The following is a 25,265-nucleotide window of genomic DNA, read 5'->3' as shown; positions in this document are numbered from 1 at the left end:
CTCGCAAAGTCGCTCATGAATCCACTCATACATACTCGTTGTCTCTTGTATTTACCATATGCACCGCAGACCGCTCGGACAAAGCGAAGCAAAACTGACTTGTCAGCGGCACTTCGCTCTCGGTCCACGCTTATCATATTCATGCCTTGCACAGCTGTGGTACTACTAGTCAGGTAGTATTGGAAGTCATAAGGGCTGAGAAGGCGCCCCGTGTGCGAGATGAAGCCCAAGAAGAAATCAGCTTCTGCTGTCGCTGAGGCGGATGGCAACCCTGGGATACCATGGAGTGCTAGACTGTGGTCAAGCATCGGGCTGCCATGGATCCTGTAAGTGAATGCCAGAGATACTATCACCGACGAGCAAGACTTCTGCAGGCCGGCTCCACTCCCTTCAAGGGATTAGCATGAAAGCTGACATATCTGTCTTTGCTTTTTGTGCCATTCAGATGCGGCTGCGTCTCCTATACGCTGTTGACCATGCTAGGTCGGGCCTTTTTGCACAACCCCGCTGGGCTCGCTGAGCTTCGGATTCAGGTAGACACCATGTCTTGTGGTTGTATGCTGTGTGGGCGTCCGCGCGACCGCTCTCTGTAAGGACCTCGACGGCTGCACACACGTTACACAAGCATCACGCGCTCAACCTTCCGAACATCAACTCTCTGAAGTGGGCGCATAGCGCGGTGAAAGGTAGCTAGGATATTTTAAGATTTCGCGAAGGGCGGAATGCGCCCGCGGTCCGCGACTCCGCCCACCTCCACCCCCTCGCCTGCACGTACGCAGGTGCCAAATGCGGTCTATGATCGCTCCTCGTCTATCTTCCTCACCGCGCTCGCCATCGACGTCCTTAACATCGTCTTTGAGCAGCAGACGATAAAGCTTGATTGTGTGCTTCTGCCGGCGTTCATCAAAGGTGTGCACGGGGCGTGTGTATTTGGGCGTGGTCACTGAGCCAGTCATGGGGCTTCTTTGTACGGACCCGTAACCGAGACAGAGGCGTATCGCGAGCACATGTCTTGCGATCTAATGCTAGGAGAAGCACCAGCACAGCAACCCATGCCGCTGGGACTAAGCGCCCACGTAGGCGGGAACCCACATCGCCTTCAAGACGGCCTCGACTCGGCACATCCAGAAAGCACCTGCCCACCACCCACCACTACCTACCATCCTCCACCACAGGGATGGCTTCAACCACGAACGTGCTGGTGCGCTTCTTCACCCCCGTCATTGCGATGACAGACCTAGGCCGACCGTGAGTCATGGGGTCTTTCCATCTTCCGCGGCACGCCCCGACCTGCAGGCTGTTCATCGACCACTGGGCAAGCGCGCTGTGGGTTCAGCACTGCCGCATGTGCTGCCCAACAACCGTGTGACGGATCTTCTCTGGCACGGGTTGTCCGGCTGTCGCTGCAGGGTGGTGGTTCAGCGCTACATCTGCTGGATGCACACAACGCCCTCCATCCTCATGCTTCTTAAAATGATCTCCACCACCATCACGCCGCGAGAGGTGAGCGGCTTGAAAGCTTAGGGACCCCTCACCGGCACCAGGGGGCAGCGCTGCCCAGTTGGGGCCCCGGCGGCAGGCACGACGTGTTTGGGCACGACGCGGTGGGACACCTGGGCCTAACCAGGTCGTGCCGTAACCAGCTGGCGCACACGCGTGTTCGTGTGCTCGGATGCACTGTGCCACAGCCTCAAATGCGCCCTAGTGAACTGTACGCCCAGACACCACAATGACAAACAGAAAACGTATGACCATTTTAATGTTCTCTCACTCTCCTTGACAGACTATGATCGCCATCTTCTTTGACGAGGTGATGGTGGTCACGGGCGTGCTGGCGCTGGTCACCACTGGCTGGCAGCGAGGTGGGTGGGGGCGGAGCATGGGTGCTACTGGAGGAGGGCGTGGGAGGGCATGGGAGGGGGGTTTGGCTGGGTGCGCGGTGCTTGTATGGCGTACGGGTCGAATGGCGAAACAAAATGGGGTGAAGGCGTTCGGGCGGCGCGGAAGGGCCAGCGGGGGTTTCAGTGGGTGTGGGGGCGGTCAGCAGAGGCAGGAGGATTGCGGCTGCGTGGGGGCTGCTGCGCTGACTGTTTGGGTCCTCATCTAACGGACGGCCCTCATGCTGCTTCCCCGGCCCAACCGCGCAGTACTGTGGTCGTTAGTGACGCACGCGGCGATGTTGCCCGTGGTGCCATACATGCACAAAGCCTTCACAGAGTGAGTTCCGTGGGCGTTTGGTGCATCAGGAAGAAATGGGTGTACTGCTCGACCCCTTGCATGCCTTGCTTTGGAATGACGCCTTGTTAGTGCAGGAGGTCGCCCGCGGAGCGGGGTGGGGTGGGGTGGGGTGATGGTTCGCACACGCACTTGTGTTAGGGCGTTTGCGTGCTTTGCATGCACTTTTGCGCATAAGGAGGGACACGGTCAGGACCCCGCAGCGCGCGCGCTAAGCAACACACCACGCGTCATAGGTGCATCGCCACACATGTCGCCGCTGCGCCGACGATGGCACCTCTGTGGGCCGCGCCGAGTGCGGGCTCGGCGGGCCGTCGCGGAGGCAGCGGTGCAGTCTCCATTGGCTATGATGCGGTGGGCTTTGACGGTGGTGGAAGTGGTGGCGGCGGCCGGCCAGGGCTCCTGGCAAGGTACTTTCAAGGCGTTCCGCCTAGTGGTGTGTGCATGTTCTGTTGTGGTGGTCCAAAGCGAGCGAGAGAGCAAGCGAGCGAGAGAACGAGAGTAAGAGAGCGAGAGAGAGAACGTTGAGAGAGCGAGAGGAGGAGAGCGAGAGAGGGAGAGTGGACCCTGTGATTGCTTGGCGAGTAAGAGGAGAGAGAGCATGCTTGTGGAGCAGAGAGCGTGTGTCGTGCACAGCCGTATGAGCGACCCGTCCGTGTTGCCTGCACTTGTTCTGCCGGTGACCACCCCATCCTACCTCTTAACCCATGCCCCAGCACACCTACTATCGCCTCAACCGCACGCCCGTCACCCCACCACTTAACTTGGTCGCTCTTTGGCAGGGCTATGGAGCAGATCCGCACGCGGCCGCTGCAGCTGACCATGCTGTGCATATATGTGCTCAACCTGGTGGGTGCGGCGAATGGGTAGGCCGGGGGTTGTAGATACCAGCCCAAACTAAACCGAACCCAATGCATGAGAGCGAGGAGGAGAGCGTGGGGTGTTGGAGCGTGTACCCGGTCCGGCAGTGGGCGTGTCGGGGGAGTGACTCCGCAGGCGCCACAGGGCACTGCCGCGCTTGCGGCCGCGGTTTCGTCATGTCCTATGTTGAAGCCGTGTGCCGCTCCTGCCAGCGCCGGCACCCAACGCGCCATGCCGAAGCACGCCGTGTCGTGTGCAACCTGTACACACGTCGTACACATGCGGTTTTTAGGTGCTGTGGTGCACCTTCGCGATAACGTGGGACCTGGCGTTGCTGGGCTGGATCAGCGTGACGATGGAGGAGGTGCTGTACGTGGGCTGCGACTTCTCCGCAAAGGTTTGTGTGGGCTGGTCAAAGCGGAAATGGAACCGCTTGCGTCTGGCTATGTATGCATACGATTGCCTGTGTGCTGACACCCCGTCACGTGTGCCGCAACGCTGCTCGCAATCCACCTATCACCGAGGTAACAACCCCCGCCCTGACATCCTGCTGTTCCTTCAGGTGCTGTTCTCCTCCACGCTCATGCTGAGCTCGTTCAAGGAGATCGAGGCGCGGCGCGAGAACGCCATGCGCGTCATTGAGGGCAGCAGCAAGGCCAAGCTGATCGCGGAGCTGCAGGTGCGCAGCAGGGTGTGTGTGTGTGTGTGGCGGGTAGAGGCGTGGTTTGTAGGACGGGCGCAATGGGGAGAAGCATGGGAGGCGGGGGCTATGCGATCGCTCCCACCGACTGAATCTTGGTACCGTTGTCTTACATGTTTGACCTCGCATCAACCCGAATCACCTGAAACCACCACTTAAAAGGCGTGCCCCGTGCTGTTTTCCACCAGGCCCTGCTGGAGCAAAAGGAGCGCTTCATGAGCTCTGTCAGCCACGAGCTGCGCACGCCGCTCAACGGCATCATCGGTGGGTGGCGCCGCACCGGTTAGGGCTGCCGTAGTCACAGCGCGGTAGAGCTGCGTGTGTGGGCAGCCGACGTGTGAAGGCCGCCATACCACCGCCGTACTCCCCAGTACACACCTGCAAACCATCGCCACGCACACTCCGCACCCCCGCAACCCCCTCCCGCAACCCCCCCGCAACCCCGCACCCCACCACCAGGCATCAGCGAGGGCATGCTGTCGGGCTGCTGCGGCGTGCTGCCGGAGGGCGTGCGGCGCCAGATCTACATCATCCGCACCTCGGGCGCCCGGCTGCTGGCGCTGATCAACGACGTCATGGACGCCGCGGCGCTGCGGCAGAACAAGCTGGTGCTCAAGCAGGAGCACGTGAGCAGGGGCCAGGTGGTGGCGGTGGGGGTGGGGTGGGGTGGGGTGGGGGTGGAGGACCGGGTATGTGGAGGATTGGGCGTCGGTCTCACCGGGAAGGCCTGCCGGTGGACCGCTTGGGCCTGCATGCATGGGGGTATGGTATGCTATGTGCAAGAAAACATCTAGTGCTCTGTGTGTGCACCTCTTGGCGCCATTTACCCCATGCACAACCCACCTTGCCGGTCGCCCGGGTGTGTTGGGCGGCCCTGCCACCTGTCACTGGTGCGGTGCCAGCATGTAGGGACGGCCCTTTCCCTCGTGTCACGTGGTGCACATCTGCTGCTGTCTGGCAGGTGGTGCTGCGGCACGTGGTGGACGACGTGCTGGACCTGACCCGCAGCCTGGTGGACGGCGAGGTGGCGCTGGTTAACCTGGTGCCGCCGCGCATGATGGTGGTGGGAGACACGGGCCGCATCGTGCAGGTGAGAGCTGGGGCTGGCGCTGGGGCAGGCGGAGCAGGAGGAGGTTGGGGAGGTGGATGGGAGGGGCGTGCTGTCTTGCAGTGTTGCGAGCGAGGGAGCAAGAGACGGAGCAAAACAAGACGTCCTATCGCCGCAGCGTCTCATCGTGAAAGCTGCCTGCGTTGTCGTGCCTTTGGAATGTAGATCCTGAACAACCTGTTGGGCAACGCCGCCAAGTTCACGCGGCGGGGGCAGATCCGCGTCACGGCGCGCCAGGTGCGTGCGTGTGAGGCTGTGTGAGGCTGTGAAATGTAAGGCTGTGGGGGCCCCAAAGGGGCTTGGTGGTGTTGAGGTTGCTCGGCCGCGGATGCGCGAGGGCGCGAGGTGATGGGGTGCACGGCGCATGGTGCCGTCCGGGAAGCCTTGTAGCTCTTCCATGCCCAGGCACATGCGTTGTCAACCCGATTCACCTCTGCGCTCGTGATGCATTCGCAGGTGGAGAGCGGTCGCAAGGTGGCGGTGACGGTGTCGGACACGGGCATCGGCATCCCGCGCAACAAGCTGGCGACCATCTTCCTGCCCTTCGAGCAGGTGCGCGCGCGCGTGTGCGTGCTGCGCTTCTGCTGGGATGCGCGTGCATGTGTATTTGCAGCCGGCTTGCTGCGGAGGTCTGAGGTCAGAGGATGGAACAGACGCGATTGCTGTAAGCCTAAATGCATCCCCTATCTAGGCTGCGCAATCTGTCTCCCCACCACAAACAACTTCAACTCACGCCCTGAGTGGGCGCCACGCCCGGTGCCTGTGTGTGCTGCAGGTGGACATGTCCATCAGCCGCAAGTACGGCGGCTTTGGACTGGGGCTCAACATCGTGCAGGTGCGTGTGTGTGTGCGTGTGTGTGCGGGTACGTGCGTGCGTGTGTGTATGTGTGTGCGTGTATATGTGTGGGGGGAGGCGGTTTGGGAGGCCAGGGGCTGATGCCCATGACGCGCCGTGGAAGGAGGCAAGAGTTGCGGGGCCAGCCGCGATAAGGGCTCGAGGCGGCTTACGAGGGAGTTTGGCGGACCGGCAGCGGATGCAACCTGTGCAGCTCGCCCCAGCCTGACCTGCGCCTCTAGCCGCTGAACCGTTGTGTGCCACGCTTACGCGGCCTGCCTCCATATGTCCGCCATGACACAAACACGTATGCCCACACCCGCACACGCCCACAGGAGCTGGTGAAAGCGCACGGCGGCACCATCAACGTCTCCTCCATCGAGGGCAAGGGCTCCGCCTTCACCTTCACCATGCCGCTGCTGCGAGCCATGGGCCGCGAGTCGCTGGAGGAGGGCCGCAACGCGGCACACCGCGCGGCGGCGGCCGGCGGCGCGACCAAGATGATTGGCGGCACGGGGATGTCGACCACCGATACGTCGTCTCAGGTGACTGGGTCGACTGTGCGCGTGGGGATTGTGGGCTCTTGGCGTGTCTGCGTCGGTCGGGGCTGTGAGTGCAGGCTTTCGCTTTGCAAGCGGGAGACCGTGGGCCGCTCGTCTGACGCGGTGCGTGTATGCGTTTGCGCTTGCAATTGCTTGCCCTGATCCTGCTCGCAGCTCGGCGGCAGCACCAGCGGCAGCGGCGGCGCTCACGGCACCGGCGGCGCCGGCACCATCAGCGGCGCCGTCTCCACCGCCACGCCACGCGGCGACAGCCGCACGCCAGGTGGTGGCGGCGCCGGCACCAACACCATCAGCGACTACCCCGGGGGCGACACAGACACAATGTACACGCGGCGGAGCGACGTCAGCGAATCGAGCAGGGTGCGGGGCGGCGGCGGCGGCGGCATGGGCGGAGAGAGCCAGAGCGGCGCGGACGCCACCGCAGAGCTGGAGCAGTATGGTGGGTCTGGAGTCGGGGGTTGAAAGGGTTGCCTTGCAAGCGGGGGAGGGGTTGGCACTGTGGCAGTGGCAGCTTCACCACAACACTGCGCTACGCGAAACGATGTGCCCCCTGACTTTGAGGGCATGTTGTTTGCCTGACCAAAGCGTCCCGCCTCATCCCGAGCCTTGGCATCGCCACGTGACCGTAAAGTCCCGCAATCTGTGTTGGTTTGCTATGCCTTCAGGCGAGCTCAAGTACAATGCCGCAGAGCTGTCGGCGCTGGCCTCGTCACGGCCCTACGCCCAGTCCGCGGTACGCGACTCACTGCCCTCCCTCGCGGCCGACGGCAGCGGTATGCTCCCGCACCCTTCCGGCCCCCTCTCGCCCTCGGTCGGCCTGGACGGCAGCGCTGGCGGCGCTGGCGGCGCTGCCGGTAGCGGTGGGATGGGGCGCGGCAGCAGCTCGCAGCTGCCGACGGTGCTGCCGGCGGGCGCGTCGTCGGCGGTGGCGGCGGCGGCGCGGGCGAGGAGCAGGGCAGTGGAGCGGGGCGGGGCCGGCGGGAGGGGCGGCACGACTGGTGGCGGCGGCGGCGGAGCTGCTGGTGCTGGTGTGGAGTTGCCTGGAGGCAGGATCATGCCGGGTAAGTAGCGGGGAGCAAGGCGATGGGACGGACGACGGCACGAAGCTCGCACCTTCCCGGCTCCACTGCACCCGTACGTAGACCCCTTAGACCGCACGGCTCAACGGCTCCTTCCCGCCTCCTGCTGCCCACCCCTGCACAGGCCCCAAGCCTTTCCACTACACCATGTACAAGCGCTTCCAACTCCTGTCCGTGGACGACGACCCAGTCAACCAGTCCGTGGTCAAGAGCCTGGTGCAGGGCACGGGTGAGCAGCAACTCCAGGACCTACTTGCTTACCTTGCTTGTAATATTAGTGGTCTTGCGCACGCATCACATTTGGCGTCACGACATCCAAGCTCCGTCCCATTGCCGAGACCCGGTGACATCCAGGATCACACGTGCTGTCCGCGCATGCCTCCCACACGCACGCGCACACGCACTCACAGGCTGTGCGTTTCCTGTTGATGTGCTCCTTAAAACAAAAACACACGCACACACACACATCCACGCACTGTTTGAATAACACACATACACACGCATACACACGCACACAGGCTATGAGGTGGTGTCGGCGCGCAGTGGCGCCGAGGCCCTGCGCCACGTGGCGGCCGCGCCCGCGCTGCCCGACCTGGTGCTGCTGGACTGCATGATGCCGGAGATGGACGGGTGAGACAAGGGAGGGGGTGGTTGCGTCTAGGCGTTGGGTTGTTTGGGGCGCGGTGTTTGGGGACCAGCGCCCGGCGTCCTTGGGAACGGCCAGGGACTGCCGTGCTCGTTCCAGACCAGCGTGCCTCTCGCCGCTATCGCGCATTCCATCCAGCCCAACAAACGCCCGCGGGCCCCCCCTTACGGCATTGCCTTTCCCCCTCGCACGCCCCCGACCCCTGTACCACTATGCCTGGCTACAACTTCACCCCCTTAACCAACCATGAATGCAACCCCATTTCCCTCACACACAGCTACGAGGTGCTCCAGCGGCTTCGCGCCATGACGCCGCACGTGCACCTGCCCATCATCATGGTGTCGGCCCAGGTGTGTGTGCTGGTGTGTGTGTGGGGGGGTGTAGATACCAGCCCAAACTCAAGTGAACTTAATGCAAAAGAGCGCAGCGAAGAGCAGCATGAAGGGGCCAAGGGGAAGCATTGCAGGGAGGGAGGCCGGGGCCACGGGCTGCGTGGCTGTGGGGGAACCCGTGGCGCGGATGGGAGGTTGGCCCGGCAACGTGGGAGCGGCGCAGCCTTGAGGCTGTTATCCACCGCCGCCGCAACCATTTAACGTAATCAACCACCGCAACCAACCACCAGACGGAGGAGGACCACGTGGTGTGCGGTCTGGACCTGGGAGCTGATGACTACGTCACCAAGCCCTTCAAGCGCGCCGAGCTGCTGGCGCGCATCCGGAGCCAGCTGGCGTACGGCGAGTGGGAGCAGGACGAAGGTGGGAGGGGCTGCATTTATGATTTACTGGAGAAGCGTAGTTGTTGCCAGGCACATTGGTACAGCAGGCGGGAGAGGGGAGGGCGGATGCGGGGGCACCGGGCGATGGGATGGAGCCATGGGCAGAAGCAGGTGCAAGGGCTTGGGGTACAAAAGAAAAGAATAATGGGCGGTTGCGCCGATGCGCAGCACCCAATCCCAAGGGTTAGGAGGCGTCTGGGTGCAGGCCACGGATGTGTGCGCGCCGGGTTGAGCCACCACCAACCAAGCACCTACCGGGCACAGGCGTGTTCGACACCATCTCCACAATGGATGGTGGGGAACTAGCCAACGTCGCCGCGGCCGCCGCCAACGCAGCCGCCGGCCGCGGCCCGCTCGGCGGCCCCGCGGCGGCGCCGCGGCCCGGCGCCGCCGGCGGCGGCAGCGACGACAGCGAGGCAGGCGCTGTGTCGGCGGCCCTAGGCAACCTGAACTTGGGCCCGGCGGGCGTCACGGCTGCTAGCGACGGCCTGGGGGGCGCGAGCGGGGCGGAACAGCGCCTTATTGTGTGCATTGACGATGATGACGTGAACCAGGTACGGCGGCCGCCCGCGGTATGCTTAGGTTGGGAGTTGGTTGGGAGTCTTTAGAAGTTGGAGCCGAACTTGGTGTTTGCTCTGGGCAAGTCGTTACCATCGCACTCGTTGATGGCTTCGTAGTCGATTGGATAGTCCAGGAGGATGGGACCAATGGTGGGGCTGTGTGGCCCAGTCCTGCACACCACGGCACACTGCTACAACCGCCGGCGCTCTTCCTCTGCATGGTCTCTCGCTTACCCGCACGTACTCTCGCTTACTCCCTGTCCGTTGGGTGTTTTCCCCGCTGTCACATTCACAGGTCGTACTGCACGGCATGCTCGCCAGCCAGCACTACCGCTATGTGCGGGTAAGCCTTGAGCCTTGAGCCGGTGTCAGCGGCGCGCGTACTGTTGATACGCCCGCTGCTCGACACGGCATACCGCGCGGCGCGCATGCCCGCCCCCCGTGGTCGTGCATCCCCAATGCCACACCGCTGAGGTTGCAGGCTTGAGGAGCACACGGCCTTTCCTTTCACACCCGCACGGCGAACCGCTCCCCTTACCTCTGTCCCCTGCATTACGCCTTTCCTCCCCTCCTCCTGGCTACGCCTTCACTTCTTAACTTATCATGAATGTAACCCCCACCCCTTCCATCTGGGCCTCCCCCTGCTGCAGGCTAGCACGGGCGCACAGGGCCTGGCGTTCGTGTGCGGCCCCACCAACGGCGGCATCCCGCCCGACCTGGTGCTGCTGGACTGCTCCCTGCCCGACACGACCGGGTTCGACGTGTGCCGCGTCATCCGCCAGATGTACAACAAGCAGCAGGTGGGGGTCGCGGGCGTGGGTGTGTGGCGTGGGCGTGGGCGTGCATGATGCGACTAGGGAAGGGGTCAACACTGGTTTGTTCAAAACTGCAAAAATGTGTTCATCTGTGCTTTGCAAAGCGTGGGTTTGTTCTGCGCCTAAAGCGGGCGGGGCCGGGGCGGGCGTCGGCCGCACATGCATGGACCTTGCCTAAACCACCCGGCCCCTGCCCCCGGGCGTCGGCACCTCATACTTATGATTTAGTACTCCGTTCATAATCACTCCGTTCTCCCTGAATGGTTACCTCCCGGCTGCCCAGGTTCCCATCATCATGCTGTCCGCGCGCCACAACGAGAGCGCCGTGGTTGAGGGCCTCAAATGCGGCGCCAATACCTATGTTACCAAGCCGTTCAGGTGGGGCCGGCGGGCAGGGGTCAAGTTGTTTATCCCAACCCATCGGGGCGTAGGGTGATCCCATGCAGGGTGGCCGTGCATGGAGACAGAATGGGACGGAACCGCCACGGCAAGGCATTTGCGGGCAGGGCGTGGCGCGGAGCGTAGAGTGGGGCTGTGGCTGCGGTTGTGGCCGGTTTGGCAGGCAATTGCACATCCGGCAACATGCAAAACTGCAACAACCGTAAACAGGCGCAACGAGCTTCTGGCGCGCATCCGGCTGCACCTGCGCGCGCGCGACGGACCCATCCAGCGCGGTACCTCCATCAACGACATGGGCCAGGTGGACGAGTCGGCGGCGGCGGCGGCGGCCGCCGCCGCCAGCATGGTCGGTGCTGACGGCGCCGGACTGGCCTTTGGTGGCATGCTGCCGTCTTCCTCGCACCAGGCTGGCCTGGGCGGCGGAGGTGGAAGCTACGCGCAGCAGGCGTCGCTGGCGCAGCCGCCGTCGGCGCATCCGCTGCTTCTGGCGTCGGGGTCCGGCTCCGCGGTGTTCCCTGACTCGGCGGTGCTGGTGGTGGCAGTGGCAGATTATGCCGGCCTGTGCGGCATGCTGCTCCCTGGCGAGATGGCGGAGCTCAGCGGACGCATGCTGGCGGCCTTCGAGCGCGCCGTGCGCGCCGCCGGCGCGCTGCCCATCGAGGCCGGCTCCGGCATCATGTCGGCGGCGCTGCTGCCGCCGCCGCCTGCAGCGGCGGAGGCTGACGGCGGCGCCGCCGCCGGGCTGCGCCTGGCGGCTCTGCACCGCGTGGGCCGCGCGCTGCTGGACACCGCGTCCACCATCCCCGTGCCCGGCACCACCACATGTCTGCAGCTGCAGCAGGCGCTGGCGCTGGGCGCGCTCACCGTCTCCGCCGGCGGCGGCGGCGGAGGCGGAACGACTTCCTCCAGCTTCTTCGGCCCGGTGCTTGTGGAGCTGCTAGACCTGGCCCGGCGTGCGCCGCCCATGACCATCGTGACGCCCGACGCGGAGGCGGAGGCGCTGCGCGCCTGCGGCGCCACCGCCGACATACGCGGCCCGCTGTTTCTGGAGGCAGACGACGTGGGCGGCGGCGCTGGCGGCGCCGTCGCCGGGCCCCTGGTGTCGCGGCGGCTGTGGCTGGTGGAGGCGCACCCGCTGGCGCACCAATACCTGCCCCCGCAGCTGCTGTACGCCAGCGGTGCCGCGCGTGGCGCCTTCTTCCAGGTGCAGCCGGGGGCGACTGGCGCCGGAGAGGCCGCGCACCAGGCGGCTCCGCTGGCGGCGGGCGCACCTGGGGCGCACGCAGGCGGCGTCGGCGTGATGGGGTTCGGGTTTGCGGAGCAGCAGCAGCCGGGCACGCGGTCGGGATCCGCGGCGCTGCTTGCTGGTGCTGGCGGAGGTGTTGGCGGAGGCGGCGCGGCTGCTGCGGCAGGGATGGTGCCCGTGTCCGTGCACCCCACACCCGGCGTCAGTGCTGCTGCCTCGGAGGCAGCCGCCGGCAGCGGCGGTGCGGGCCGCGGCTTCGGCAGCAGTTCGATCGCCAGCTACGGCGCCGCTGGCGGCGGCGGAGGCAGCGCCGCCGGCGCAACTGCCGCGTCGTTGGGTCTCGGGGGCCCGGGCATGGGCATTGGCCTGTACACGAACGGCATGGGCGTCTCGCGTGGCGTGTCACGTGCCTTCAGCCACACGTTCGGCCTTGACAGCGACAACCACGGCCGGGCAAATTCTGCCGCCGCTGGCTCCGCCGCCGGTGGCTCGGTCGCTGGCGGCGGCTCAGTCGCTGGCGGCGGCGTGCACACCGGCCACACGGCCGGCACCAGCGGCAACGGCGGCAGCCAAGGCAGCGTCCTGACCAATGGGCGCGGTGGCGGCGGCAGCGGTGGCGCATCGGACGTGGCGGCGGCGACGGCGATGACCGCTGCTCTGCCGGGCGGCAGCGCTGTGGGAGGCCTAGACTCATCGTCCGTCGCCGGCATCACCTTCAGCCTTCAGGCGGCCGCCGCCGCCGTGGCAGCCGCCTCCACTGGCGGGGGCGGCCCGGCGCAGCAACACCTGCAGACGCCCGCTGGCGCTGGCAGTGGCCTGCATGACTCAGCCGGCGCCAGCGGGCTTTACTTTAACAGCAGCGCTGGCGGTGGCGCTGGCCGCAGCCCCCTGCAGCCGTTCGGCGTCGTTGGCGGCGGTGGCGGCGGCGCTGGCTCCGGCATGACTCACAACTCGCAGCCGCTGCAATTACAGCAGCAGCAACAACAGCAACAGCAGTTTGACATGGTATCAGCGGCGGCGGCGGAGCCGCAGATTAGGGCCCTGCGGCACGAGCTGGCGGCGATGCGTCAGCAGCTGGAGGCACTGCAGGGCGCTGCCAGCACAAGCAGCGCCTCCAACGTCATGGCCGGCGGAGGCCAGGGCAATGGCGGCCAGCCGCAGCTATCGCAGCAACAGCTGTCGCAGCAGTTGACGCAGCAGCAGCTGTCGCCGCAAATGACGCAGCTGCTGCTGCAGCAGCAGATGAGCATGCACCAGGGCTTTGTTGATGCAGCCCTGGCGGCGGCCGCTGCAGCGGTGGCGGCGGCGCCTGGCGGCTCCGCTAGTGGGGTGGTCCCCATGACCATTGGCAGCGGCGCCGCCGGGCTTCCAGGGGTCGCTAGCTCAGTTGGCAGTGCGGTGCCGCCAGCAGGCACAGAGGGCGATGCTGCAGGGGCCCTGTCGACCGCGGGCAGCGCGGTCCCGGCGGAGAAGGCCAGCAAGAAGGGCGGCAAGATCAGCCGCCTATTCAAGATGGGCAGCAGCAAGAGCAGCAAGTAGATCTTTGAGCATGAGGGGTCCGGTGATTACTGTTACGGCTGGCGACAGTGCGTGCGGAGCCTACCGTCACTGCTATGGAGCTATGGCCCGGAACGGGGTGGAGCGATAGAGAGAAGACAACAATATTTTTGGGTATCATAGCTGAAACCACGCTGCACACAACAGTAAGGTGCACAGGGCTGCTGAAAGTGGTTCCAGGTGCCTTACGCATGTGGAACCTGCGGCTTGAACCCTATCGACAATATGCCAAGGCAGTTGCATGCCAGTATGGGGGTCGCCTGTGCAACAGCCAGGCCTCATAGCGCACAGCATGACCGAGCGTTTTGGAGTCGGGAGTGCAGAGATTGTTCATTTGTCAGTGAGAGGGCAGCTGAAATGTGTGGCTCCTCCGGAGGTGGCGCCTCTTTGCAATCGGTACGATCTCAGGCACCATTGGAAGAAATTGCCGCACACGTTACGGTAGTGTCACTTGTGTGTCGCTGGCTAGTGTAACCGGCTGGTGTTACCGAGCCCATACTTGTTAGATGTTACCAGCGCGTGGGCGGGTGTGTAATTGTTGCAGTTTAACAGCATGCGCACGATGCCGCGTGCGCCAAGCCGTGCGCGTTGGAAGCCGTCGTGTTCACCGTACTGGCATGGGAAGCCGCTGGCGCACCACCTCTTGGCGCTCCGAGGCTGGCGGCGTGTGTCTTTGTGTGCGCGCTTGTGGCAAAAATTACGTGCGAAAGAGGGGTGGGGCAACGAATCCACGGTGTGCTCAGTTTGCATTTTAAGGCTCCAAATTCTTGTGTCGCGAAGGGCCAGAGCATTTTCAGTGCAGTGGCCGCGTGTAGCAGCCGCCGGTGTGAAGCGGGCACGCCGCACGCAGGACACGCAGCGAGTTCAATCCACGCAGTGTGTACGGCACCATGCACATCACAGCATCTTGCGATCGGGCACATGTGAGCGTGCAGTTTTATTTCTGAGAGACACACAGTACGAAAGGAGGGATTACTTGGGCTGTCCACATACGGGCTGTGGCTGACGCTGTGACCGAGTCGCGTTGAATTCCACAATAGAACGCAGGTGGTAGGAACAGCATGACTGCGCAGGACCTAGCAGAACTACTCATGTGAAATGGGGTTGCCCCACACGGGGGACACGCCCGGTTCCGGGCGGGGTCGAAACCCAGGATTGGGCGTTCTTATTCATACAAGCACCATTTACAATTCTATAAAGCGTGTTACCCTCGGTATGTGAGCAGCATATGTTCACACATAATAGCGGGCTAGGTGTCGTGAAGGTCCCGCGAGCGCGAGACCAATTTTGAGCATGTTCGCTCAAATCCGCTAAGCGTGAACCCACAAGCCCTGACTACGCTTATTTACACCCTATGAAAGCAATTGCACCTATAAGCGCAGGCTCGCAGGCCTCGGCGAGCAGTGTCATTTCCTTTGGGACCGCCAACAAAGTCAGAGTTGCACCTTCCGATGCATCTGGGTTGCTTCCATATGCCATGTAGGCGACTCTAGGAGCGGTTGCAGGTCCGTTTGGGTCCCCGCTGCTCAAGAGGTCCGCCATGAATTTGGTTTCATCCAAAGGGCAGCTCGACTAGCTTTTAAGATTGCCGTCGCCTAGATAGAGCATATATAGCATATATTAGGTGCTGTAGCCCGCCGGCAAGACCATTCGGTGGACATGCATACAGCATGCTGGTCGGAACAACAACTGTCGGTGCTGCGGTCGTCAAAACATAATCTTGTATGCATATATGTGCTATGTAAAGCTTCAGGGCTGTGTCAGGCCCCGTTTTCTGGGACCTCCGTCCCCATGTACCCAGCTCAGCACACATGCGTGCGTGCCTGCCCGGAAGTGTCCCCGTCGAGCACACCCTGGCCTCCGATCGCGCTCGTAGCTGGTGAGCTTATACATATAGATGTATATATGCGATAGGAAGCGTGGGGGCCCGTCCTGAGGCAGTTAGCATGGGGTCAGTCTGTTCACCCCTCCGCCCCCCCTAAAACCGCGTGTCAAAACACACACGCTTGCCGTACGACATTAAACCATCCGTTACACCACCGGAAGGGTGCAAACGTGTCCAGGACGGTCCCAGCGTGTACCGACTGGCATAGCACCCCCGCCTAGGGTCTTAAAGTTGGGGGGGTACCCTGAACCGGGCGTGTCCCCCGTGTGGGGTTGCCCCTTCCCTTGTCCAAGCAGCCCAACGAATCGTACATCGCTTGCAGTCTTGCACTGCGCAGGCGGTGCAATCGAGGGGGGGATGGATCTGTCATCTCGCTCATCTGTGCCGCTGTCATGGTGTCGTGCTTGCCTAGGAAGTGGGGACAAATGCACAATTCTGCTTTGAATGTCGGGGCCAAGGGCCCTCAAGTGTGGCCAAGAGGCGGTCAAGGAGTGACGAGTGCTCGTCAGGTTGGGCCCTGTCTCAGAACCGTGGGCACAGTGATACCCATGCCTAAAAGCCCTGTATATGCAGGTGGCCAGGGCCCAGGGGGCTCTGGCTGGACTCATGGCACTCCGGAGTGCTGGCCGTAGTCGGAAGGGTGCGGTCCAGGGCAGTGGCGGAGTCGTCGCCGCGGCCGCCGCGTTGTTACTCTTGACAGGTGCAAGCGTCGTCCGTCGAGATGTGCTGAAGTAAGGCTCCGATGACATGCCAGTGACTAGCGAGGCTGCGAAGGTGTATACCCATTGCGCCTCTCGGGCACCTCCACACGCCTCCATGAGCAGTACGTAAGGCCACGTTGCGCGCCACCCGCCAGCACCCGTAGCACCCGCGGCTGCTCGTACTGTCCTGACCAAGGTCCTGTCGACGGCAGGCCGCACAAGCGCCTGTAAACCGGCCGATTCCTGTCAGAGTTGCTGAACAATAACACTGATTGTATGCATACACCCTCATACACCGCCCGCCGGGCGCGCTTCACCAGGGCGAGGCGAAAGAAACGGTACCGGCAGGTACCGGTCCGTCCAGATCGCGGGGCGCCCGCGTGACGAGGTGCCGATACTCCAATGGAACATAAGTTCCTGACCGTATCGTATGAGCTCGTTAACAAAGTCCTGACGCATTCCCGTTCTGCCGGGTTATCAACCAACCCGTTTGCGGCTGGTTCTTGGGAAGTACCTTTCTCACCCGTCACTGCCTCCTGTCAGTTTCTACTGTCATGTTCTAGGTATAACTAGTTTACTGACACAAGCAATTGATAAGGAGACCGCATGCCGGTTGCGTAAATTCGGCAGACGTGAGTCATTGAGCACTTGTGCTTCATGAACTAGTTATCTCTGCAAAAGTTAGCCCCTAAATAGTAGCAATTGACTCGGAAACGAGCACTTCATCCAGGCTGTGACGAGTTTGTTCTTCGCCACTGGGCCAGCTGAGGGCGCTGATAACAATGATACCATAGGCCATATCACATTATCCAAGCAGATAACTCGTTGCTGACACCCTGGTCGCGTGCGTTTAGGCTGGGTTTTTGCCCGCCTGCGCTGCCAAGTACGCGCTCTTCCAGAAGCGGCGTTGAAAGGAAAGGAAATGTTAGAACTACACGGCTCTCACGGCCTAACGTGCGAATGATGCCTCGTGCAAAATCCGTCGCGGCTCTGGCAGCGCTGTCGCTGCTGGCGAACTTTGCACTTGCGGCCGCGACCACCTGTCCTAGTTACGCGGACTGTGTACTCGGCGAGACTGCAGCCTGGGCGACACAGGCTTCCGTGAGCCCAGGGCCGAAGGACGCCACGGCGGCATCGCTTCTCGCGCTGCTGGGTCCCCCCAACTGGTCGTCGGGCAGCAAGTGCCTTTCCGCGCCCCCCACGACCTACAGCCAGCAGCTACTGGCATGGAGCTACTTCAGTGGAAACACTGGCGGCATTGGTCCCCCAAAGACCGCGCTGACCGTCACGTTCTCTACGGCGCTCTTCCCGACACAGCTGGCAGTGCGCGTGGTGGGGAGTCAGGCGGGCAGCGTGCTCAGTTCGCCAGACCTAGAGCTTGCCAGCGGTGGCAGTATCAAGGTAAGATAAATTCCACAGAGAGGCAGTCACGGCCACGGTTTCATTATGCGGGGTTGGCTGGGGGCAGTGCGGCCGCATGGGGTTAGGGCGGTGGGCACAGCAGTCCACTGCGTGCAATACCCCTCCTGAATCACAAGCGTGTGACCTGCGGGTTACTTTCCGAGCACTACGGCTCTCCCCCGCACCCAAAAATCACACACGTACACAAACACACACGTACACAAACACACACACACACACACACACACACACACACACACACACACACACACACACACACACACACACACACACACACACACACACCTGTGCATATTAGACACATGCATGGATCTGCGATCACGTGGAGCTATACACGCACCGGGCTCCCCCACGGGGCTCCCTCCCGGAAATACACTTTCTACAACTGTAGAAGAAATTAAAACTTTATCCCCGCACCTCCCTGCCCCCACAGAGCACGTGCTCACCAGACACCACCAGCTCCTGCGACGGGCTGCAGGATCCATTTTGGTGGTCATGCAATTTCACCATAAGCCCAACACTGGTAGGTGGCTGATTGCCGGAATCTTCGGGGCTTTGGTGCCGTGTGTGGGCCAAAATGTCTTGCGCGATGCACACGCTCCGTTTGTGTGCGCCCTGCAACACCGCTGGGGCAGATGCTGATGTGATCTGCATGCACGCCGAAACAGGTGACGGGCACCACCTTCAACGTCGATGGAAATGCGGTGATCGACGCGGTGAAGCTGGTTGGCTTCGCACCCTCTCCGGAGCCGCCCTCCCCCGCGCCGCCCTCTCCTGCGCCCCCAGCGCCCCCAGCGCCCCCACCTGCGTCCAAGCCCGGATCGAAGAGCTCGCCACGCCCACCGCCGCACTCCCCGCCCTCCCCGTCGCCGCCGTCTCCGTTGCCGCGATCTCCATCACCGCCCTCCCCGGCACCGCGCCCTCCCGCACCGCCGCCATCGCCTTTGTCGCTGTCGCCTGCGCCGTCGTCGCCTGCGCCATCGTCCCCTGCGCCGCCGTCCCCTTCGCCGCCGTCCCCTTCGCCGCCGTCTCCTGCGCCGCCGTCCCCTGCGCCGCCGGCGCCTACGCCGCCGGACCCTGTGCCGTCGCCTGCTGCGCCGCCGGCGCCTACGCCGCCGTCCCATTCGCCGCCGTCCCCTTCGCCGCCGTCCCCTTCGCCGCCGTCCCCTTCGCCGCCGTCTCCTGCGCCGCCGTCTGCTGCGCCGCCGGCGCCTACGCCGCCGGACCCTGCACCGTCGCCTGCGCCGCCGGCGCCTACGCCGGCCGGCCCCGCGGACTCGCTCTCTCCTGGCACGGTCAAGCCCACGACACCCTTACCTTCGTTCAGCTCCGAGCCGGCGCCCTCCCCAGATGCCCCACCCACCCACAGGCCGTCATCCCAACCCAACCCCTCGGACACCCACCCCCATAGCCCGCAGTCATCACCGGATCTGCCGCCCCGACCGCCTGCGCCTGGCACCGGCCCCTCCTCCAGCCGCCCTCCCTTGCCGCCGCCGAAGCCGCCGCCGTCACCCCGGCCGCCGCCGTTGCCGCCACCAGACATGGCCACGCTTCTGGGCATCTCACCCGAACTCATCAGCACTGCAGCGCCTCAGGTGCGTGTGATAATATGTTTTATTACTCAGCAAAACAACATGCTTTCGGCGCTCGGATGGTTTGTTCTGTTGCTTGGCCAGTGGGCAGTGACACCCAGTGCAAATCGCGTTTATGTCATTCTGTAAAGCGTCAACTGCTGCTGCCTGGGCACGAAGCCAACGTTACAAGGAATAATACACAGCTGACGCGAAACCTTCCGTTCATTGTATGTGACGCGCGTGCGCGCAGGGCGTGCTGACAGTCACACGAGAGCTGCTGGTCCGCGACACAGGCGCCGTCAGTCCGCAAGAGGCCGCGGCGGCGCTGGTCGCAATGTTCCCGGGCGCCGAACGCGTCACGCCGGTGCAGTATGACGTACGGCTGACGCTGGAGGCCGCGGCATCGGCATCGGCAGCATCTGTGGTGTGCTCGGACGCGCTCATTGCGGCGCTGCGCGCCGCATTGCGCAGTAGCGGCAGTAGCGGCGGTAGCGGCGGTAGCGGCAGTAGCGGTGGCATGCAGGCCGCCATGCAGAGCGCGGAAGTCACGTGCAGCAGCCAGGCTGCCGCCGGCAGCGCCAGCAGCGGCCGCCGGGCGCTCCAACAGTCTTCGGGAACGACGACCGGCACCGCAACCGGCGCCGCTGCCGCAACGTGTGCCCTGGGCACGGGCACGCCCATTACCCTGGCCTTCGAGGTCCCCGCCCCCAACACCACCTCCTCCTCCGCCTCCCCCAACGCCTCCGCCGCCTCCACGCCGACCACAACTGTCGCCACCGACACAGAGAAGGCCGCCGCCGCCGCCGACTCGCTCAAGGCCCAGCTGTACGGCGCCGTGACGGCGGCGGCGGCGGCGGCCGGCGGCGCCGTCGGCGACGTGTCGCTGTGCGGCGGCACGGGCGGGCTGACGTCAGCCGCTGACGTCCAGGTCGACACGGTCTTCCGCGCCTCGTACCGCGTCGCGCTCAGCAGCAAGGGCGCGGAGACCTACGCCGCCGCCTGCAGCAGCAGCAGCAGCGGCAGCAGCAGCAGCGGCACCGACGCGGCGTTGGTGCCGGCGGCGATGGCAGCGGCGCTGTGCGCGGACTGCACCGCCTGCGCGGTGCTGCCGGTGCCGGTGGCGGCGGCGGCGCCCAGCGGCGGCGCGCAGTTGAACGGCTCGACGAGCCTACCGCAGGGCGCTGACGCCAGCAGCGGCTCTAGTGACGGCAGCAGCGGCGGCGATGGCAACGGCAGCGCTGGCATCATCATCGCCGTCGCCGCGGCTGTGGCGGGCTCACTCGCGGTGGCGGCCGCCGCCGCCGCCGTCGTGGTGGTCCGGCGGCGCCGCCGCCAGCGCCGCCAGCAGGCCGACCAAAAGCTACTTGGCGGCAATGTCGATCTGGGCAGCGGCACGGCCGGCGGCGGCGGCGGCGGTGGCGGCGGTGATGGCGGCGGCGGCGGCGGAACCAGCGGCGGCGGCAGCATGTCGCCGGAAGTCGTGGAGGTGGAGTCATTTGATGACGTGGACAGGGACAGTGACGGCAACGCGCGGGTTGGCGCGGGCGCGAAGGACCGAGCGGCGCCCATCCCACCCGTGAGTGCCGGCGTGTCAACGTGCCGGCGCGGTGTTATGCGGTGCTTGTTGCGCTGTGTGCTGCTGTGTGTTGTTGCCATAGATAGCAATGGCCATGTCGTGCCGAGTGCTGCAGGTGTTGTTGCTCCACAATCACGGGCATCAGGTCTTCTGAACCGGGTGCCACCGAACATTCGCCGGGCTGGCTGGGCAGCGCTCAGAGTGACCTCGCCTCAAAACCAATAAGCATGCCCATTCCATCGCCCCCTCCTCCTTCATCCCGAACAGCTGAAGCGCTCCTACGTCAACCTTGCACCCTTCGGCGCCGCCGCGGCTGCCGCCGCCGCCTATGGCCATCGGAACGCCGGACGCGACCTCCTGCACCACGTGCGTACCTCCCCCGCCCGCAACGGCGTCCGCACATCCCCCGGGCGTGGCGGCACCGCAGCCCCCGCCGTCGGCATTCCCTTGGACGCTGCGGGCCGAGAGGTCGAGGCTTCTGCCGCCGGCTCCGGCACCGTGGCGGCGCTTGACGCTGGCGGCGGCGCCGCCAGCGCAGCCACGGCGACGGCGGCGGCGGTGGGCAACGGCCCGCTCGGCGTGATGCGCCTGTTGCCGCTGCAGAGCCCCGCAGGCAGCCAGCGGCAGCTGCTGGCCCAGCGCTACAGCACCGGCGGCCTCCCACGCGAGGGGACCCTCGGCGGAACGCCCGGCGTCGGCGGCGCCGCCGCCGCCGGCGTCGCGCAGGGCCGGCAGCGCGGCCGCGCGCTGCTACTCATGCAGGCCGCGCGCATCCACAAGAGCACTGGAGGCGGCGACGGTGGAGTTGCCGCTGCCGCCGCTGCCGGCGGCGGGCTGCGCAGCTCCTGGCGTGGCAAGGCCGCTAACCGCAAAGTGACGGACAGCGGCGTCAGTGGCTACAGCAGCGGCCCCGCCGCAGGCGGCGGCGGCGACGAGGAGCCGCCGTCAGGCACGCCACTCAGCAGCGCCGCCGCTGGGCCGAGCCTGTACAGCAGCGGACTCACCAGCGTCCCCTCCATCCTCACCAACGGCAGGAAGAAATGGCTGAGCGATGCTGACGCCGGCGCCGGCGCCGCCGGCGCTTCGGCGGCAGCGGGAGCGGCTAGCTACTCGGTCATGTCCATCGACCGCTTCGGGCACGACATGTCACCGGGCACGGGCGGAGGCTCGGCGGCATCATCCCCGGGCCGGCGCCGCGTCACCTTTGCCGAAGGCCCGCTGGGGCCTGGCGGCGCCGCCGCTGCCGCCGCCGGCATTTGCGCCGGCGCCTCGCCCCGTCGAGGCGCGGGCATCCCTTCCGACGGCGAGGCCGGTGCCGCCGCCGCCGCGGCGGCGGCGGCGGCGGCGGCGGCGGCTGCTAACGGCACGGAGGTGGTGCAGCTGCGCCTGCAGTTTTACAACGAGCTGCTGCTTGAGCATGTGGACGACGCGGCCTGCGCCACCGGCGGCCCCGGCAGCCCCAAGACGCTGGCTCCGGCGGCAGCGGCCGCGGCCATTGCCGGCGGCCACGCGGATGTGGCAACGTCATCCGCGAACGCCGCCGCCGTCGCGTCCATGGCAGCGGCGCTGCCGGGCTGTCTGTACAGCCCTACAAAGGAGCGCGAGGAGGAGGATGCCGCGGTGGCAGCAACAGCGGTGGCGGCAACAGCGGCAGCGGCTGCGCACAGGGCGCACGTGGCACAGTTGGACGCTCACGGCCCCTGCAGCGCGCCCGCAGCGCTAGAGGGCGCCCTGCGCGGCGGCGGCGGCGGTGGCAGCTTCGGCGCCGGCACTAATGGCGGCGCCGCCCGCTCCCGTTTTATGAACTCCAGCACCTTCACCGCGTGCCCGCCGGGCGTCGTGGCCGGCGGCAGCGGCAGCAGCAACGGAGGCGACCTCACCGCCACCGGCGCTGACGAGGTCACGCTGTCGGGCGAGGGCAGCTATGTGGCAGCGGCGGCGTTCGCACAGCCTGCTGGCATGACTGTGCGCGGCGGCGGCGGCGGCGGCGGCGGCGGCGGCGGCGGCAGCAACGACAGCGGCTCTAGGCCGGGTTCGCCGGCTGGCGTGCCCGCGCGCGTCGGTTCACCTGACTTTGCTGCCGCCGCCGCGGCTGCGGCGGCAGCTGCCGCAGCCGGCCCAGGTCACTGGTCGTCGCCGCTGCCGCCGCCGCTGCCACGGTGGGACTTCGTGCCGCTACGCAAGCACCTATCCTCCAGCCGCCGGAACCTGTCGCCGCTGCGGCCGCAGACGCCGACGGAGCCGCAGCCCCTCGAGATCGCCGCCGGTGGCCGAGTGGGCGCATCGCCGCCGCCGCCGCCGCCGCCGTTGTCACCTTCCGGCAGCAGCCGTTACATTGCCAACGCCGCCGCTGCCGTGGCCGCCGCGGCGTTGTCACAGGTGGCGTCGGAGCTTGGCGGGCCGATCAACAACACGCAGCGGCTTCGCTCCCCCCAGCAGCTCAGCATGCGTCACAGCATCAACGGCGTTGCGCCGCGGCCGCTGGGCTCCGCCGGCGCTGGCAGTGCTGCAGTCGCCAACGTCGGCAGTGCTGCAGTCGCCGACGTCGGCGGCGGCAGCGGCAACGGCATGGCCGGTATGATCCGTGGCCGGGCGTCTGTGCCCGCGCCTACGCCGCTGGCACGCACCACGTCGGACGCCGGTGACGCCGGGCTCTGCCGCCTGGCATCTGGCGGCGGCAGTGTCGGCGGCGGCAGCCTGCGCCGCAGCCAGGTGCCCATGCTGCCACCGAGCCACGCCGGCGACGGCGCGCCGGTGGTGACCGGAGGTGGCAGCGGCTGCGGCGGTGGCAGCGGCAGCGGCAGCAACAGCCCGCGCCGGGCCTGGTCGCTGTCCGGCGCCGCGCGCGCGGCCGCTGTGGGCGGCAGCGGCGGCGCGGTGCCGGACGTGCTGATCCCTGCCAGTAGTGCCGGTGGCGGTGGCGGCGGCGGCGGCGGCGGCGGCTACAGCAGCAGCGGCTTTGACGGCGCCATTGATGCCAAGCTGTTGGCAGCGTGCATGTCTGTGCCGAGCTTTGGCAGCTACAGCGGCGGCGGCGGCGGCGGCGGTGGCGGTGGCGGTGGCGGCGGCAGCGGCAGTCCGGTTCACAGCGGCAGCAACTCCCAGCTTGTGACACAATTGCTCAGCAGTCCCTCGCTGACGTCGCCGACCTCGTCTGCCGAGGTGATGGCAGCGGCGGCCACGGCCGCAGCGGCGGCGGTGGCGGCGCGCGACGCGTGCAGCAGCCCGCGTCAGCTACCCATCATTGCCGAGGAAGGTGACTAGGCACGTTTACCAGGATTCAGGAGGCATTCAAAGAATGAAAGCCGTGCTGTAGTGTGCTTTTAAGTAACAAGTTCACACGGTTTTGGAGCAGCTCGGTTTGCACGTAACAATGTGGCGGTGCATTGCTGGCGCCGTGTGCTCAGCATTGAACCGGCCAGCCACAAAGACTGGCTTGTCGGGAATGCCGATCTAACAAGTAGCAGGTTGCAAGATTTATATGCGGCATTTACCCAATCTGCGTTGAAGCTGGGATCATGTGCTGCACACACAGGCGAAGGGCCCGTGCGTGCAGGCGCATCAGCAGGTTTGCATCCCCGGCATTATAAACAGCATGTTTCATCGCGCGCCCTGCGCGCTATGGCTCAGCATTCTGATCCTGAAGACGCAACCGTCGCCACGCGAACGGCCATGCATATGACATGTCTGGAATGTACACGACGGAGAGCATGCGGAAGGGCATGGCTTTTTGCCGCTGCCTCCAAACCTGCGCATCGGCAGGAACAAGGGATGAACCTTTTGCGTACTCGCTTAAGCCCCACTGATGGACGCGTTTACTAAACATTACGGTATGCCCATTTCGCATTCGGGTATCGTAGCGGGCACGCCTGGTCGCCTGGACCGCCCTGGCTTCTTGTCATTGGTGTCGCTGCAACACGCGACCATATCTATTCTGTGACACGTGTGCTCTTGTGGAAGTGGTCGTGGATGTGCCGCCAGGCTGCTTTGTGATTACTGTGCAGTATGTAATGTTGCGCGCGTGGATGCGGGTTCCGGGCGTTTGAGGGGGCGGAAAGGTAGCTTGGTAGGTCGCACGGACGAGCTGAGGAGGCCGAGGCTGTCGAGAACCCAGCATGCCGAGCCTGGGGCCCCGCTTTGATTGGACTTGATGAAAGCAGGTGGGCCGCAAGTGAGGCCTAGCTGGGTCTGGGGCGGAGGTCTGAGGGCTTGCAGATGGTGCAGGGCGCTTTTTGTTTTTGTGATTGCTGCATCAGGCTGAGGCCGTGCTGTGATTGCACGTGCGCCGCGTGCAGCGCCGCCCTGGAATGACGCCAGCGTAAACCTCGCCTGCAGCTGCCACAAGCCCACAAGGGCAGCAAGCAAGGGCGCCCACATTTCCGCAGGAACTGGCAAATGACGAGCTGGCTAGAGAGGATAGAATGTATTATTGGAGAAGTAATCGCGCCAGTGCCGCTGGTGGCCGGTCGGTTGTGCGTGCGCTGCCAGGGCTGACTGCATGCCGTGCAAGCACACCGCCGCCGCCTGATGCCACACGCGTGTTACGTCGGGTAACGTCGGGGTAACCCATCTGTCACCACCACCGGCACCACACTCCCTTCCGCACCATGCAGTTGCACGGTCACGTGCAGTTTGACGGCGAGCGAGACGGCAACAACCATAACTGCCAGCGCAGACGGCGGGCTTCGCGTGTACGGCATACTGGCTACTGTAGAGCTGGATTCGGCG

General features: G+C 65.1%; 2 protein-coding genes across 3 annotated transcripts; both read left to right on the top strand.

Annotated features, from left to right (window-relative positions):
- Positions 1 to 28: 28 nt before the first annotated feature.
- CHLRE_17g733150v5 (uncharacterized protein) lies at positions 29 to 16,208 on the top strand. 2 transcript variants are annotated; one of them, XM_043072466.1, is made up of 29 exons: positions 29 to 326; positions 446 to 533; positions 780 to 909; positions 1,176 to 1,248; positions 1,410 to 1,503; positions 1,784 to 1,862; positions 2,148 to 2,217; positions 2,472 to 2,645; positions 3,018 to 3,084; positions 3,389 to 3,493; positions 3,659 to 3,775; positions 3,985 to 4,060; positions 4,256 to 4,422; positions 4,758 to 4,886; positions 5,070 to 5,141; positions 5,361 to 5,456; positions 5,680 to 5,739; positions 6,075 to 6,284; positions 6,456 to 6,741; positions 6,968 to 7,363; positions 7,506 to 7,610; positions 7,900 to 8,011; positions 8,305 to 8,377; positions 8,650 to 8,782; positions 9,067 to 9,356; positions 9,658 to 9,705; positions 10,013 to 10,162; positions 10,461 to 10,555; positions 10,787 to 16,208. In XM_043072466.1, exons 2-29 carry the CDS (start codon positions 477 to 479, stop codon positions 13,359 to 13,361), a joined length of 6,039 nt encoding a protein of 2,012 aa, XP_042914926.1. In that variant the 5' UTR covers positions 29 to 326; positions 446 to 476; the 3' UTR covers positions 13,362 to 16,208. The 2 variants fall into 2 exon arrangements, with proteins under 2 accessions (XP_042914926.1, XP_042914925.1); XM_043072467.1 differs by lacking the exon at positions 2,472 to 2,645.
- A 310-nt stretch (positions 16,209 to 16,518) lies between these two features.
- CHLRE_17g733100v5 (uncharacterized protein) lies at positions 16,519 to 25,114 on the top strand. Its single transcript, XM_043072465.1, has 5 exons — positions 16,519 to 17,366; positions 17,821 to 17,910; positions 18,056 to 18,982; positions 19,212 to 20,537; positions 20,805 to 25,114. Exons 1-5 carry the CDS (start codon positions 16,926 to 16,928, stop codon positions 23,799 to 23,801), a joined length of 5,781 nt encoding a protein of 1,926 aa, XP_042914924.1. The 5' UTR covers positions 16,519 to 16,925; the 3' UTR covers positions 23,802 to 25,114.
- The last annotated feature ends 151 nt before the right edge of the window (positions 25,115 to 25,265 follow it).

Source organism: Chlamydomonas reinhardtii, chromosome 17 (assembly GCF_000002595.2).
Source record: "Chlamydomonas reinhardtii strain CC-503 cw92 mt+ chromosome 17, whole genome shotgun sequence".
NCBI classification, from domain to species: domain Eukaryota; kingdom Viridiplantae; phylum Chlorophyta; class Chlorophyceae; order Chlamydomonadales; family Chlamydomonadaceae; genus Chlamydomonas; species Chlamydomonas reinhardtii.
The sequence above is the reverse complement of the archived record's forward strand: the minus strand, read 5'-3'. Positions and strand labels throughout refer to the sequence as shown.